Source organism: Sapajus apella, unplaced genomic scaffold (assembly GCF_009761245.1).
Source record: "Sapajus apella isolate SASKATOON/1434 unplaced genomic scaffold, GSC_monkey_1.0 scaffold110, whole genome shotgun sequence".
Taxonomy (NCBI): domain Eukaryota; kingdom Metazoa; phylum Chordata; class Mammalia; order Primates; family Cebidae; genus Sapajus; species Sapajus apella.
This window is the reverse complement of record NW_022437050.1, coordinates 1,025,358-1,042,444: the sequence shown is the minus strand read 5'-3', so window position 1 is coordinate 1,042,444 and position 17,087 is coordinate 1,025,358. Positions and strand designations below refer to the sequence as shown.

Genomic DNA, 17,087 nt, shown 5'->3' with positions numbered 1-17,087 from the left:
AAAGGGCATTGAAATGAAATCATGAAACTCTGGCTAAAAGCCTCATTTGTTACTTTAACAAAAGTATGCATTTATGTTTATGTTAGTTGAAGACTTTATGTGGATGACAAAAGAAATAAATTTTGGAATTTGCCTCTGATTATAAAAGACAGGAGAAAGCCATTGATAGTTGAAAGGCCCAGATGCCTTTACAATCCTTGGCAAATAAGTATCACACCTGACCCAATGATAAAAAGTACGTGGGTAGATGCATGGATAGATAGATAGATAGATAGACAGACAGATAGATCTCTCCTAATTCTAAAGTTTTTCTATTGTTTTCCTATTATACAGATGGGCAATATATAAATACATTGGGGTCAATCTAATGAAGAAAATTAGCTTAGTGACTGCACTTTTCTGGAAAGTTTTACCACAGAATTTACTTCTCTTAGAAAAAGAATGAATCTTCAATAAACGTGTTTATCTGAGCAACCCTAACATGGCTAAGTTTTTCTGTTTATATGATGTACATCATATAAATCAACAGGCAAATGGGCATTCTAATATTTTCATTACTGAACATTCTATTTCAGACAATCATAAAACAAACCCAGATGATGTTACCTAAATGGAAGTGATCTAGATGTGGAAGATCTTTAGACAAGCCTGGAAAAAAACAAATATAGGCATTTTTTTCCTTTATAGGAGACCCTTGGGTAAGTGTGACCTGAAGTAACTCCAAACAGACAAGGTTTTTCATTTTACAAAATTTGTGTATTTTTTTAATGTCACATCAAGACCTACATCCCACAGCTATACACCTAGATATAGGAATTCTTATAAATGGGGGGGAAAAGGCATGGCAATTCTGTTAAGATTACAACAAACAAACTCAAAATTCTTAGACGTTCTGATTCTTACAAAGGTTCTTAGAGGTTGACAGGCTTTTAACATCCACATTTTAAATATCGGCTTCGAGGAACCCAAAACTTTTGGGGTACTGGTGCTACATTATATCCTTAAAAAAGTAGGTCTACATTTACACCAATAGGAGAACATAATTTGAGATGGAATTTCATCCTTTAGTGTTGCCATCTACTAAAAAAAAAAAAAAATCCACTTGTTAACAGGTAAGGATTCATAGCATAAGGAATGATGCTCACATTGTCACCCTTACTTAGTGATCCATTTCATCAATCACACTAATTCTAAATTGAAAAAACAAACAAACAAACAATGAGCTGCCCCCTGTCCTGCCCCACTGCAAATAAACAACAAAAGTCTAGCCAGAAACTTCAGGGCTCTGTGTGAAAAGAACCCTATAGCATACTTTGGAGAAAGAAATGTTTTTGTAAGACCATCTGTATTCATCTATGTCATTGCTCAAAGACAGTTTAGGAAAATGAAGAGTTTTGGGAAGCAAATCAAGACTGAATGGTCATCGTAACTAGATAGGGAATAACAGTCTGCATACTTAATACATTGAGTTCAAACATTTATTTAAAAGTTTCCATAAAGAAAGTGATTTTTTTATAGATGCAGAAAAACTGGGTTCCCAATTCAGACTACCCTATGTGACTTTTGTCATTATCATCTTTTCTGATTCTTACAAAGTAAACCTAATTAAGAACCTCCCTCATTAGTCTTCCAGAAAAATTAGCACAGCTTATGCTAATTACTCCTGCAAAATTTAATAAACTCGTTGAAATGGGAATAGTCTAATGAGGTTTTATTTATTGAACCAAGATAACTCCAAGGAAAAAGGTTAGGACACAAGGATATCCAATGTGGTAATAAAACTACTATTTATTCATTTTCTAAACATGAAGTTTATTGCAAACCTTTTAAATTCAAATATTAGTTATTGTGTGAATATGTTAAATCAATCTCCACCTTAATTCAATAACTAGAAGTCATTTTTTGCTTTTTACTTTAACAATAATTACCACTCATAGCTCTGTACCTCAAAAATAATGAAATCTGCTGTTATTAGTTCCTGGTCATTTGCTATTAAACATAACACTTTTCCCATCTCCATGCAGCCCAAATATCTGGATCATTGAGTGCAGGCTGGGTTCTGTGCTTCTTAATCAAGCTATTTGGCATCACACAGAAACAACCTGGCATTCAAGTCCAGATGTTCGCTTCCTACATTTACAGCAATTTTTCTATACACTTTTTTGAAGTGACTTGACAAATTGTCATGACTGTAAAAAGAATTGGGGTCATATTTTTCTTAGTCTGTGCATGCCATAAGGATGAAATATAATAGAAGCCCATTTTTTAAATCAGTTTGCAACTGCTGATTTTGTTAATTCCATTTTTTTTGATAGAATATGCCAGGCTGATGTCCCAAAGTCACTGGCAGCAAATAATACAGCCAAAATTTAACACAGAAATAGCTTGCCCTGCATGATTGCACTATGACCAGAAAAAAGCCTCTTCTCTCTACCCTATAAATAGTTTTCCTGAATAACCACTGCTAAAAGTCTTTTGACTGATAAAAATAGCAGTGTTCTCCCAAATTCTGAAGGACAAGCAAAGAGAGCTAAAAATTATTGGTGCTCAAAAGTTGACTGCGTGTTAAAACTACGCTAAATCCTAACGTAAGGATTACCTGTACCCTCAGCTCTGTAATTACATATTGTATGCATCTTTTGAAAACAGTTACTATTGCTACTCAATTCAGGCCTCATAGCCTATTTTTACAAAATATTCAGGGATTCACATCCATAAATCTGAAAGCAAATCAAACCCTAAGCACGTAACACAGATATTATGCAATCAGTAATATAGAATCAAATTGGAAACTATGAAATTCAAACACGGTTGCCATCATTTTGTCCCCTTTGCAGCAATTTTATGGAATTGAAAAATCTTTTCTATTTTGCTCTTTCTTGCATAAGCTCTTTTCTTGTTGTTATTCTCTTCTCTCATTGTTAAAAATGGAAGTTTCACATATCAGCACAGACAGGACTGGAGTTTTTAAAACCTTTGGCAGCCTGAAGGACAAATAAATTCTGAAAACTCAGATGCAAATAAAAATAGCTAAATGGGGTTTTGCATATCAACTGGCATCACTGAATGAAAAGATAGTTCATCAGAGACAATGGCAACAGCCAGAGAATAAACATATGCTGTGGGGCTTGTGCACATACACTGAGTTTCAGCTGTTTTTAAAGTACTCTATCTGAGGAGACCAAGATTGGCTGCACACAGTTTTCTACTTTGTCAAACCAAAAGGGGGAAAAAATGAAAAGGATAAATGTCATGAGTAATATCTCTGAAGCCACCAACAGCATAAAGTGCATACTTATTTTGCCTAAATTGTTTGAACTACCCCAGCCAAGAAAAGGTTTTAAGTACCCTTCTGGGACAGATGCAAGGCGGCAACAATAGAAGCCACACTAATGCAATCCAGGTAACACAATCCTATTTCAAAAACAGGGGCCGGGCTAATTACAGCGCTGCTGAGTCAAGTTTCTTATGCCATCGCAACCCACAGGAACAGGTCAAAATCAAATGTTATTCAAACCACAGTCATATCAACCTTCTATATCAGAGTCACAGCTTAAAACCAAATGAAGAACTTAAAAGCTTAACCCATTCACAGGCAAAAAAAAAAAAAAAAAAAAAAGTGTTTTCATTGAGGGTGGCAAGGTAAAGTTCTTGTCATCATCTAAACCAAAAGGAACTGTATGGCAGAACAAAATGCTTATAGTTTCAAAGTTTGGGGGAATATTTGGGCTGGTCCTTTGATCAGTACACTTTCTTTTTAACAAAGGAATAAGAAAAATGCTGAAAATAACGAATGATATTTTGGAGAGGTACATTTAAATGAAACAAACCAGCATAAAGGGTAAATTTACTTTTGACCTTAGTCATTTGGAGATTTTTACCTTCAGTCACAGAAAAAGCAATTATATGAACAGTCTATCTGCTTTTGTAGATAAACATGCGATCCTAATTCTATACGTAGCACACACATCACCATACATTACACTTTCACATCTTTTACCTTTGAATCAAATGTACTAGTACTCTTATATGAAGCAAAAATAGATATATTGAGTGAATATTAGTGAGAAATATTTAGTTAAAATATCTCATTGAAATGTAACCTTTATAAAGCTACTTGGCAATCGACTGGGCTTAAGCCTGAAGACTCACATAAGTCCAAATCAACAATTGATCTTTTGACATAAATTATGATGAAGCAAAGTACACATCTTGTTTTTTGTTGTTGTTGTTAACTGGAAAATGATAACACAAGCCCAAAAAAGGTAGAAAGACAGATTCTTTTTTCTTTTGTTGTTGTTGTTGTCAAAAATCAATATTGCTAAACCCTAAAAGGGACTTTTGTTCAGCCGTTGATTTCCTCAATGAGGGATCAGTCAGTCTTATTGGCAAGACTCTTTTTCCAGCTAGTACAAGATGCTAGCTCCTTTCCTAGCTGACAATTGACAGTATCTATAAACCTTCCAGGCCATTTAACTCTCAATGAGCAATGCTATGTAACGAATGGTTTATCATACATGTTTCCATACAATGAATTTCAATAATTAAAACGTAAAATGAATATTTGGAATGCGACTTTGCATAATGCGTGCATACTGACTCGAAATTGCACCAAACAACTAAAACAGATTTATTGTTCTACAGTGATTTACTTGGTCATGTCAGATTAGTAATATGGATCTGTTTAAAAACACAATAATTAAGACAAGTAGGATAAATTAATCAACTTACAATACAGTCTCCTACTGCAATCAAACCCAGCAAATAACAGTAGAAAATCTTGGTTCACAGATCTCTTTAAACTGCTTTTATGCATAAATAAAACCTTAAAATGTAGATGGATTACATCCAACAGAACTACTGTAGCTAAAAGTGATAATGATTCAAACATTTTTCAAATAAAAGTTAAATATTTATAAGCACCCAACCACATTTCATAAATCACAAACTATTATTATTTTATTTCTGAAGCTTCCTGGCACAGCATGAGGATGGAGCCACAGAAAGTCAGGAAAGAAAAAATATATTCCTTTAGGAGCATGAATCAGACAAAAACCGGAGCAATCCAAGGAACAGGCCTCTAAAAGAACATTCCACATGGCTTTCCCAGGAATCAGAATCGCTCAGCTCAGCGTCAGTCATGACCAAAAGGCAAATTTCGGCCACATGCATTCCTAACCCTCACCCATGAGCAGCACAAGGGCAGGTGTTTCATTATAATGAGGAATAAGAATCCAGTGAAAGAAGAGTGGTCCCTACCTGTCAATTATCACTGGATCTGAGGGAGTCTCATTTCGGTTGCCACAGCTTTTCTTGTCACAACAGCGGCTATGGAGCAAAAGCAAAAGGATTTAGTACAACCATTACAATGTAAAATCATCATTTAGGCAGACAGAAGGCTCAAATTGCTGGGTTGCAAATGCTAGAATTACCACAAAGCCATACCTGGCAATCAACGGATCCCTGGGACAGAAAATTCTATTTGGGTCACCTATGGGTTAATGGCCAGGCTTAACCTCTCTCTGCTCAAAGAAGGAGGCCAGGGAGAGGGGCTCTCCCAGAGACAAGACTCAGAGCCCCAAGATGGGGTCTCCCCATCACTGCCCGCGGTGCTGGCAGAGTTCACTGTGGAGTGCACTATTATTACATCTACCCAATGAGAATATTCGAGGTTGTGGGTGGCTCAAACGTTCTTCCCTCAAGATCACACTAATTGTGTGGAACGCATCAATAATGAGGTATGAGTGATTTCTCCCCCTGCAGTCATTTTGTATTAAATGGATTCCTTTTTCTTCTCTTTTCTCCTTTATGGGCAGCATTTCCTTCAACCACAGCCTTTCCAAAAATCCTACAGCAGGAACTGTTTGCTTTTGAACCATTTTCATGAGAATAAAGGTAAAACACAATAATTAAGGAAGAGGCAAGATAAAAGAAAGTGCAGATTCACATTCCTCTGGCTATAAAAGCCTACTCTGGCATCACTTAAGTTTTCTAGGGGCATATGGACAGTGGAGGCAATGGCTAGCACAGCCCAGTGAGCCGACGCTCTTTATATTAGAGAAGGAACAGCCTATGGGCTCGAAAAGTACCCGCTAGTTGTGGCTGCCAGTTTTTTTAAAAACTGAGATGGTTCTAAAGGGTAAAAATTTCGTGTTTTTGAAAATACGACGGTCAACAGAAAATGATTCATCTGAAACTTGTTTGCGAATATAAACAAGATTTGCACCAGCAGCTCACTTATAAAAGCAGTGAAGCCGATGGGGAGGGAGGTCCTCCAAAAGTTATATTTCACCAGGCACCACAAGCAAAATAGGCACTTCTTGCTCTTACACACACATGTGTACACACAAAGACACACACACATACGTGCACACTTGCAACTTAGTGAATCACACAGCCTAAATTTAGAGGGCTGTGGAGAGAACCAAATATTGAACTTCATCTTCAGGACCCAGAAATATACTACTGCGTAGGGAGTCCTTCACCAAAATTGGAAAGTCTCTTTCCTTGCCATAACTGTGTCTCTGAGAAGAGAGTAAGTTTCCACTCTTGGTGTCACTTCTGTTTTTCTTTCATATCTTCAGAGAGTAAGTGTAAGAACTGCCTCTCCTTTGTCTAAGCCTCAGCGAAAACCACTCTGTGCACTTTACAGCCTTTCACCTTCTGATTCAGAGGGAACCGTTTCCTCCAGGCCTGAGTTCTGCTATATACTGCTACTTTGGGGATAGAAAACTCCAAGTATCTCAATACCTAAGAGACAGACAAAGCAGCATGTAGTTGAAGCAGTGGAAAGTACAAGCAGTTGAAATACATGCCAGAAAATACAGAAAAATGTAACTCCTTCATCCCTGAACTCTGATCCTCTACACCTACATTTCACGGGCTTGTCAGGATAGTAGAGTGGTTAAGAACACTGTTTCTGAAATCTAACAGCTGCCTGTGTCAACTTGAGCAGCGTAATCTACCTCACGGAATCTCAGTTTCCTTATCTGTAAAATGGAGCAATTATAGTACTCGCCTCTAAATGCCAGGCAACAGGCTTGAGGCGATAAGGGCATAAAGCCTCGGCTTCATGACTGGCCTTGCTAAAGCTACAGTGAAACGTCATTATCACCCCCTGCACCCACGTCCTTCAGTCTCCTTCTCCTTCAAGTCCAAGCAAATCTGCCCTGTGCTCTACAGAAGCAGCAGGTCTCCAAAAGCAGCCCATCAACAGAGCCCACGTCTCCTTTACCCGTGGAGGAAAACCGTCAGATAAGAAAACCTATTTCTCCTTTCTTTTCCTTTTCAAAACAGCAAGTAGGCAATGCAAGCTGCACCCACAGACCTGCCTGGGAGAAATGTCTTCCAGGAACTCCGCCAACCTACTTGCTGACAACCATGAACAAGGGTCTGTTTCTCAACCTATCTGATGCTCTCCTTGCCCACCATACCATCTCCATCCAAGTCCTTGGACTCTGCAGTGGCTGCCCACTGTTCTCACTGTCTCCACTCTGATCCCCTGCAAGAGCCAGAGTGAGCTTTTCCAAACGTCAATGGTACTGGACCACCTCACTGCCCAAGACCTTTTAATGGCTTCCCACTGCACTTAGAACAAATCCATGACATGACGTGATACCAGACCACCTCCCAACCTCCTACCCCTCTGGCCCATTTCAATACCTCTCAGGTGTGCCCTGTTCAATCTGACCTCAGGCCCAGACCCTGGTCAACTCCTGCCTGGTGGACCTCTCCAACCTTCTCTAGTCAGCCAAGCTTTTCTCACCCTCAGAACTCAACCTATAGCTCCTTCCCCAGAGCGGTTTAGCCTGATACCTGGTCTTTAATTTAAATTAGGTTCTTCCCAGCTTTTTTCCCTTGTAAGGCACTTAACACCTGCAAATTATATTTTTACATGTATGTGTGTGTATTTTTTGTTACTGCCTTTCTCCCCGTTCCTATTCTTCTCTTCCTTAACTCATGGACTTCATAGAGGAAGAAATTATCAATTTGACTTTTCTAATGAGTGGCATAAGGCCTGGGGTAGAATACAAAATCTCAAATATTAATTGATTGAATAAATGAATAAAGGAATAATTTTATGAGTGAATGTTATATATTGGGGGGCAAATGCAATGCAGAAGAATAGAAGCCAAATGACCCTCTGGGCAGGTATTGTTGGTAGAAAGGAGATGCACTTTACCCCATACAACAAACCACCATCCCCAAGCATGCCATACTAGGCCTGAGATTTTTCCTTTGACTTACACACGGCCGTCATCTAAAAATAAAAATGCCCCTGAGAGCAGCCAGACGAATTGAAGCATGCCTCTCTAAGGGATCCAGGGAAATAGGCAGATGCAAAGAGCAGACGTGTAGAAGGAAAGGAAGAATAGAAATAAAATGGACAGATGAAGAAAAGTAGAGGAAAAAGAATAAAGGGCTGGAGGTTACTCACCACTTATGGAGAAAACTTTATGCCAAGTATGAAAAATAGCCCACCATGCTTCCTGTTTCTTGGATCATATCACATCACATAGTCATTATTCCTGAAATGGGCTACTCCAGCTTCTGTTCTGCACCTCAAAATCACATCTGCTACAAAATAGTGTCTACAGTATGATCCTGTTAGATACATATATACACAGATGTGTGTCTACAGTATGATCTTGTTATATAGACATCCACGTATCCATACATGTGTGTGTCTACATATATATATACACACAGATGTGTGTACACATACATGTGTATATGGAATCCTGTGCAGCATTAAAAAGAAAGAAGGTAGAGTTAGATGCACTCTCATGGAAAAAAATCTACAGTACATTGTGAATTGAGAAAACCAAACTACAGAATACAATGCAGAGTATAACCCCATTTCTTGGAGAAAAATAAAAGCAGGAAAGGGCAAAAGGCAGAGAGGGAGGGAAAGAGAGGGTTTTTACAAGTGTGGCTCACTCCCTCACTTCATTCAAGTCTCTGCATGATGTCACGGCTTTAGAAATGCCTTCCCTGACCGCCCCGGAGCACTCTAGCTCCTTACCCTGCTTCACTTTTCTTCATAGCACTCACCATGTTGTATTTTACATTCATTTGTCTTTTATTGTCTCTCTCACCTGAATATAAGACCCACAAAGACAGCCCTAGACTGTTTTTCTCACCCCTATATCCCCCACAACTAGAACTGAGCCTGTGCCATCAGGAAATATTTTTTAAATGTAGGAACTTCAAAGAGAACCTATAGAGTGGAACAGGCAGTGGGGAAGAATAGAAGATATGCATTTTATTTTTATACTTTTGCAGTGGTTTGCTTTTTTTCTTTTTGAAGACAGGGTCTCACTGTCACCCAGGCTGGGGTGCAGTGGTGTGATCTTAGCTCAGCTCACTGGAGCCTCAACCTCCTAGGGCTAAAGTGATCTTCCCACCTCAGGCCCTTAAGTAGCAGGGACTACAGGCACATGTCACAACTCCCAGCTAATTTTGTGTATTTTTTGTGGAGACTGAGTCTCACCATGTTGCCCAGGCTGGTCCCAAATTCCTGGACTCAAGCAATTCACCCGCCTCAGCCTCCCAAAGTGGAGGGATTACAGGTGCGAGCCACCACGCCCAGCCTAGTGTTCTGCTTTATATGGCAATATGCTTTTGTATTAAAAATTAAAAATCAACCACAAGTGGGGGAAGGAAAGGCTTCTTGTAGATTGAACTGATATCAAGGCCCCTGTGGCTTCCTGGAGCCAAGCAGAGCGAGGACCTCTCCTTTGTCCCCACGATGTTCTTTCCTGCCAGTGGTTCTTTCTGCTAATCTCAGAAGGACCAAGAGTGGACACTAACCTCCACTATACTCTGGAGAGGCATTAACCACGAAGGAAAAGCTGAAAGGAGAATGAATTCACTTATGTTTCAGGCAGAAGAGAGCTCATACTGAAACAATTCTTCAGGTAAAGCAGATGCAAAAGCACTTGACAGGAAAAGTGACAGCGTTAATCAAAGAAATCGCAGTGATAATTAGGTCCTCATTACTGTGTGGCCGATGGACCTTCATCCATTCAAAGCACTATTTTTTAGGCTCCTACTATGTGTGCTGGGCACTGTACCAGGCACAGACTTGGGATTTGCTCTCATGCTGGCATCTTGTGGGCCTTGGAGTTTCCTAATTTGCTTTGTCACCCGGGCAAGATTTTAAAAGCAGGCCACTGTTTGCATCCCTTCTGAACCTGCAACCCCAGTGACAGGAGAACGATGTGGCCAGTCCCAGGCATGGGCAGCCAGCATCTGGTGCGGTCTGTACGCTGTGGACCGAAATCAGCAGCCCTTTCCTCACCAGGATCGTGTGTCTCCCAAACAACTCTGCACATCCAGAGAAAAGCGAACTTAGAGTCTCTTCCTTACCAGTCTAACACACGTGGCGTATTTCTAGAGCTTCATAAACTAGAACAAGAAACACCTAAATATTCCTAGTCATGGGATCGACAGATCCCCATCTTTGGAACATGCAAGATTTTCCTGTGAGTAGGGTCTTTCTCAACTGGAGAAAAGCATCATTTCAAACTTGAAGCTTTACAGTAAAAAACAAGATGCCTTATCTATTTCCCTAACGTGGCTAGAGACTGAGCACTGTGATTTATCTGAATAGTCTGATTAATGGTTATAAAGATGACTTGATTTTAAAGAAGCCATTACATAAATAGACTTTTCCAGCCTCTATCTTCCTCCCACATCTTAAAGTAAGTGATCTGTCCTCATCACATCATACTTGAGTTATAGAGGAATAGGGAGAGGGATTTTAGAGGGTGCATGAAATGTTTGGGTATGTCTGTTGCAGTCCAGCCAAAATTTCTCTGTGGAGAGTTCCTGAGCTCACAGGTCCATCTCCTTCTGCCTTCCCCAACAGGCCCCATCAAGGACTCCTCCTCTGTTTTGCATTTGCCACTCCTCCCTCCCTGGTTAACTCTTCCCTTTAGTTCGCAAACATCGTCAAGTTTTCCCATTGTCTAAAATTTTAAAAGAACGCTCTTTCTTTTCTCGGAGTTAGTTTCTTCACTGCCGACATCATTTTTTTAAGAGTACCCATCACTCCTTGCCACTTCAACCACATAATACAGGCATCCAGGCCCTCAGCGTGTACTTGAATCTCCTCTTCAAGTTTACCAGTGACCGTTTGGTGCTTTCTCAGCCTTCACGTTCATCTGGATCTCTCTAGTACTTGCTATATGACTCCCCAAACGCCCTCCTTTTATTTATTTATTATTATTTTTTTTGAGATGCGGTGGCGTCTCACTCTGTCCCCCAGGCTGGAGTGCAGTGGTGCAATCTCCTCTCACTGCAACCTCCGCCTCCTAGATTCAAGAGATTCTCGTGCCTCAGTCTCCCAAGTACCTCGGACCACAGGTTCGCACCACCACACCCAGCTAATTTTTGTAATTTTTGGTAGAGATGGGGTTTCACCATGTTGGCCAGACTGGTCTTGACCTCTTGGCCTCAAGCGATCTGCCCACCTTGGCCTCCCGAAATGCTGGGATCACAGACATGAGCCACTGTGCCTAGGCTCCTCCTTTTATTTCTATGCTCTGTATGCCCAAGCTTCTTTTTCCTGACTCTCCAACATACCCTGCCTTCTTGCTAAGTGTGTATTCCCCAAGAATATAGCCAGGACTTCTCTTTCTACTTTCCCTCCCTTGTCAATCCCACCTAAGCCCATAGCTTCAACTCTTACCCTTGGGAAAAGACCTCTGAAGTCAGTTATCTTCAACCATAACTTTATTTCCAGATCAGAACTCAGGTCCAACCACCTGCAGGACTCTCCACAGAAAAATTTTGGCTGGACTGCAACAGACATACCCAGACATTTCAGGCACCCTCTAAACTCCCTCTGCCTATCCCTGCTACCCAGCTACAAGTATTCCCTCCCTTCTCTGAACAGGCATAGCGCTTTGCCTCAACCTTTTATCACATTCAACCCTTTCTAGAGTGCAGTCTCGTTATCTGCCAACAGACATCACCTCCCAGGCCACACTGTAAGCTCCCCTACTGCAGGACTCAGTCTTTTCTGGCTCTCTATTCTTGAGTGTTTTACACATAGTAGGTGCTAAAAGAATAAATGAAAATATCCTTAAGCACCACAACTAGAACGGACAAAGTACATGAATGTTTCAGTAGACGTTTCACTTTGATTCAATGTTCTTTTATCCTCATTCATGCTGAGCAACTGTGCACCAGGTCCTTAGCCCCACACTGCAAATATTGCTGCTACTGCTTCTATTAATACAAATACTCCTACTATTAATAATAAAAATAGATATCCAGTACTTACTGTGTGTCAAGGCACTGCAATAAGCATTTATAGGGATTACTGCATTTAATCTTAACCACCACCCTATGAGATGAGTGATAACCACCACCCTCATTTCACAAATAGGACAACTGAAGACAGAGGAACACCCAGTAACTTCCCTGCCTTCAATGAACAATCAGTCCAGCAAAGGAAGACAGATTGTGGGCACAAAATTACAAGTGTTCTGAGTGCTGTGAAAGGCAAGCACAGCAGACTGTGCTTATCCATGTCCCCCTAATCCATGGTTTTCCTTTCCATGGTTTCAGTTACCTGTGGTCCAGTAGTACATTGTTGTTGCTATTGTTTTGAGATGGGGTCTCACTCTGTCACCAGGCTGGAGTGCAGTGGTACAATCATAGCTCACTGCAGCCTGGATCTCCTGCGCTCAAGCGATCCTCCCACCTCAGCCTCCTGAGTAGCTGGGAATACAGGTGAGCACCACACCTGGCTAATTTTTCTTCTAATTTTTATAGAGATGGGGGGATGTCTCACTATGTTTCCCAGGCCAGTCTTGAACTCCTGGACTCAAGCAATCCTCCCACCATAACCCCTCAAAGGGCTGGAATTCTATACAATATTTTGAGAGAGAGATCACATACACATAGCTTTTAATTCAGTGTGTTGTTGTTATGATTGTTCTATTTTATTATTAGTTGTTGTTCATCTCTTATGTCTAATCTATAAATTAAACATTATCACAGGCATATATGTACAGAAAAAATGTAGCATATGTAAGGTTTGGTCCGGTCTGCAGTTTCAGGCGCCCACTGTGGGTCACACACCATATCCTCTGTGGATAAGAGGGGACCACTGTTTACAGGACAACGTAACAATGGGACTTGACTTAGGCTGAGAGCCAGGGATGCTTTCCTGAAGAAGCCATGCCTAAGTGGGAATCTGAAGGATTGAATCAGAACAAACCAATAAAAGAGAAAGGAAGAAAAAGAAACTTAAGGGAGCCCTGAGAACTCATGGTCCTATAAGAGACCATACGCTGATGAGGGTAAGAGTGCTTTTTTAAACAGAGCTCTGGGTTCAGTGACCAAGCATAGTTCCTATTTTCCATCCACATTTAAACACAGGATGTCAGGATGCCTTTTAATTAAATCCCTTCTAGAATCATGCTTTACAAAATCATGTGTGGGGCCACATTATTTTAAGAGGGTAGCGACCGGGTATAGCAAAATGTAATGATGATTGATATAATAGGTTCCAATTTACCAAAAAGGCAGAGACTCCCTTAGAATTTAACAGAATGAGCTCCACATCAGGTCAAAGAGGTTTTGTCTCTGAGTGATAATAATTATAACATAATCCAATGGTGGCAAGTCCCTTCACCAGCCCACGCAGTGGGGTCACCTTTTAGAACACAATGGATTTTAAAATTTGCAACCAACTGAGACACAGTTCTCTGGTGTTTCTCATTTTTTCTTTCTCTTTTTTCCCCTTTGCCTGCAACAAAACAGAATCATACCAAGCCTTGTCTTGTCGATCTAAATTCTCTGTGTCTCCTTCACCACAGCCGACATACTATAAATATACAGCTTTCACGACATCAACGCAAAGTTTTATTGTGCCGTTAGCTTTGATAGAAAGCACTGCAGAAAGTTGTTTAGAAATTAAATATCTAAAACAAGCTATTTTAAAATCCAGGGCCCTCACTATTTCATGTCTGCAATGAAGAAATTTCATCTTGGGGAGAGCAAGCTGTCTTTCACACCATATGGCTAATGGTGGTGCATAGCAATTAGCCAGCCTGATTAATGGGGAACAGACTCTAATTTTATGCTTATAATTGAGCCTGCATTTGCACCCCTGGTGCAAATTCAGCACATCCCAACTTCCACTTACAACAGGCAAGAAATCAAGAGAAATAGGATGGTGTGGAAAGTGAGAATTTTTTTCCTGAAGCCCCCTAAAGAGCATCAGATTTGCAATTTAAAAGACTGTTAGCCACACAATAGATGACAGGTTTGTGTAATAGGGTCATGGTGACCTGGTAAACAAACAGTACCCCTTACACATCTATAGGCAGCCAGGAAAACCTGTAATCTGTAACATTAGCAGGTTGACATTTTGAATATGGCTTTTCCCTCTTAGCCACGCAGTACAAACATCATCATTTGCCTTCAGTGGCTTGAGAATTTTATTTTTGCTATTTTTATGTTTCTGAAAAATAGAAAGAACATCAGCAGTAAAGCACACCAACCAGCATAATAAAGTACTTTGGCCCAATGAATTTTAAAAACAAGAAAAATATAAACTGCATTAATAGAGGGTAGGCTGTGTGTGAAAGGCATAATATATCTTTAAGTGTTTTAAGAATAGAATGATTTCTAGCATAGTCTAAACATATGCAGATATGAGATGCAAATCTATGAAATATAGATATTATTTGGCCTATTGGTTGAGATCCATCTTCCTGTCTGTTTCCTATTTTGCTAGAATCACATGTAGTACAACATGGAAAATTCATTCTAATGACGTGCTAATTGTAAGAAGCCAAAACAGAGCTATGGTCAAAAAGACTGTAAGAAGAAAGAGGTCATGTTTTAATGTTTTTCAAAATGAATTTTACTCACAATTCTGAAAGGTGCAACTCAGCTTTATTGCAGAATTGTTATGCACAATATAACATTAATTTTTATCTAATATCTCATAAAGAAATCTATTGTCATATTTTTGGGGTTTTCTGCTACTGTTTTAAAATTAGAGAAAAACAACCTGTTTTCATAATGAACACGTTTTACAAATCACTGAAATGAAAACTTGTGAAACTCATATATTTTAGAATAAGATGTTAGAGATATTTTTTAAAAGGGAAGAAATGAAAATTGTATATCCACACATAATTGTAGACATATAAGAAGTTGGTATTTGGGATTTCGCTCACAAAGCACATTAAGCCCTTTTTGTTTCCACCTGTAGAGTTTTAAGGTTGCTTTCCCCCACAAGTCCATGAGCAGCGAACATAGCCCTCCCGTGCTGAGGCAGCAGCTGAAGCCCCTAAATTGATTGGTCAGTAATAGTCAGCAGCCAGGCCAGCATTGTGCCAGGAAGAGCCTGCGTGGTTAACAAAGCAATTAGTAGCCTTTCTCTGATGCACAGTGGCATCTTCATGCTTTATCCAATTATTCAGAATATATTGGGAGCAAAGTGCTGGTGTTATTTTATGCAGAATAAGAATGCAAGTTAAAGGGCTGTTCCCTGCTCTACTGCCTCACATGTGGAAAGCCTAGTTGAGGCCATGGAAGTTAATTTGGTCTACTTGCCTGTTTTCAAATGTAGCATCTGAATACAGGCAAAAATAAAGACACTTATGGTGGGGGAGGGGGGGTCACATGAATTTTATACCTCTTAGGGGCTCATTTTTACCATCCTTCTGAAAGCTCACTACATCTCAGAAATATTAGCTACATTGTCAGAGCTATATATAGGGTAACTAAGAGGTCATATGCAAGGGGGGAAAAAACCCACAACCCACATTCAATCATTCTATTTAAGAAGAAATGATGCTTAAGTGTGGACAGTCAGATTTTTAAGTGGGAGGATTAGAAAGGGGAACTATAACTTTCAAGTCTTACCCAAACAGAAGACTCTGCTGACATCAATAGAACTCTTACTCATTTTACTAGCAATGCAGTTGAGCGCATATATTAACACTAAAAGGGTTATATTGTTTTATTTGATTTTAAGAGAGAAGGGGAAGGCAGTACTGTGTGCCCATTAACAGTGTGATATCAAAATGGAAATGTATGTCTTTCAGGATGAAATCTAATAAATAATTGAGAACTACTGTGATGCCTGACACTTTACTACCAAATACATCTAACAGTTCTTTTTAGATTGTCTATAGAAGCAAGATAAATGTCTACCAAAAAAAAGACCAAAGTTCACCACGATTTGAAATGCAAATTTATCTTCTCTTTACTAATTAAAGGGAGAGATCAAGATATTTCTTACCTGCACATGATCTCATGTGTGAGCAAGACTCGGCACATTTCTGGGTTCTTGTCTTGGCCTTCATACACTATGGCCTGAAAGCAAAAGCACAATTTTAGCTAACAATGGAAACAGTAGCAGGAAAAAAAAAAAAAGATCACAATTGAGCTCTTAACCACTTCACCACTACTGAAGGCCAAATTAGCTTTGCGGAGCCAAAGACATCACTGGGCCAATTGTTTGAAGGTATGTTATTCAGGATTAACCTGGAAGGCATGGAACAAGGTATATTCCTCTCTGCCTGTCAACCACCTTGCCATGATGCATATCTTTGGGGGACAGTGTAAGATGGGCAAGGCAGTCACAATTCTTTCAATACAGAATACGAATAAATCTTATCGATAAGGAAGGAAAACACAGAAGGCTTAGCAGACTGAGACACTATTTAACGAAAATACAGAAAAGCGCTTGGACTTGATTTTTAAATGATACGTATTTGCCTCCTCAGTTTACTACTTCCATGCTCAACATTTAGTCTTCTGGTGGTGAGTAGTAGAAAACACGTGTGGGTGAACTAAGGAGCCCATTCACTAACTGTGTCAGGTTTGCAGTGATTCATCAATCAGGGAAAATCCCTCTTTCCATCACCAGGCTGAGAACATGTGCTCTCGCAGGGTGTACACCCACCCAAGCAAGAATACTTGCTGGCATATGCTGTGTGGGGGGGTTTAAGCCATAGAGTTATCTCCCTAAAGTAGGAAGAGTTACATCTGATTCTCAGAATCCAGAGTCACAAACCACCTCGCCAACCCAAATGGTTTTTTCTATTTTT

At 39.9% G+C, this 17,087-nt stretch overlaps 1 protein-coding gene across 8 annotated transcripts in view; it reads right to left on the bottom strand.

Annotated features, from left to right (window-relative positions):
• The window catches only part of EBF1 (EBF transcription factor 1), a 406,775-nt gene that overhangs the window by 375,637 nt on the left and 14,051 nt on the right, over window positions 1–17,087 (bottom strand). For all 8 annotated transcript variants that reach the window (XM_032259644.1, XM_032259648.1, XM_032259642.1 and 5 more), the window contains exons 5-6: window positions 16,277–16,350; window positions 5,260–5,328 (exon numbers count right to left, since the gene is read on the bottom strand). In XM_032259644.1, coding sequence (XP_032115535.1) covers window positions 5,260–5,328; window positions 16,277–16,350 — 143 coding nt within the window. The remainder of the gene's footprint in view (window positions 1–5,259; window positions 5,329–16,276; window positions 16,351–17,087) is intronic.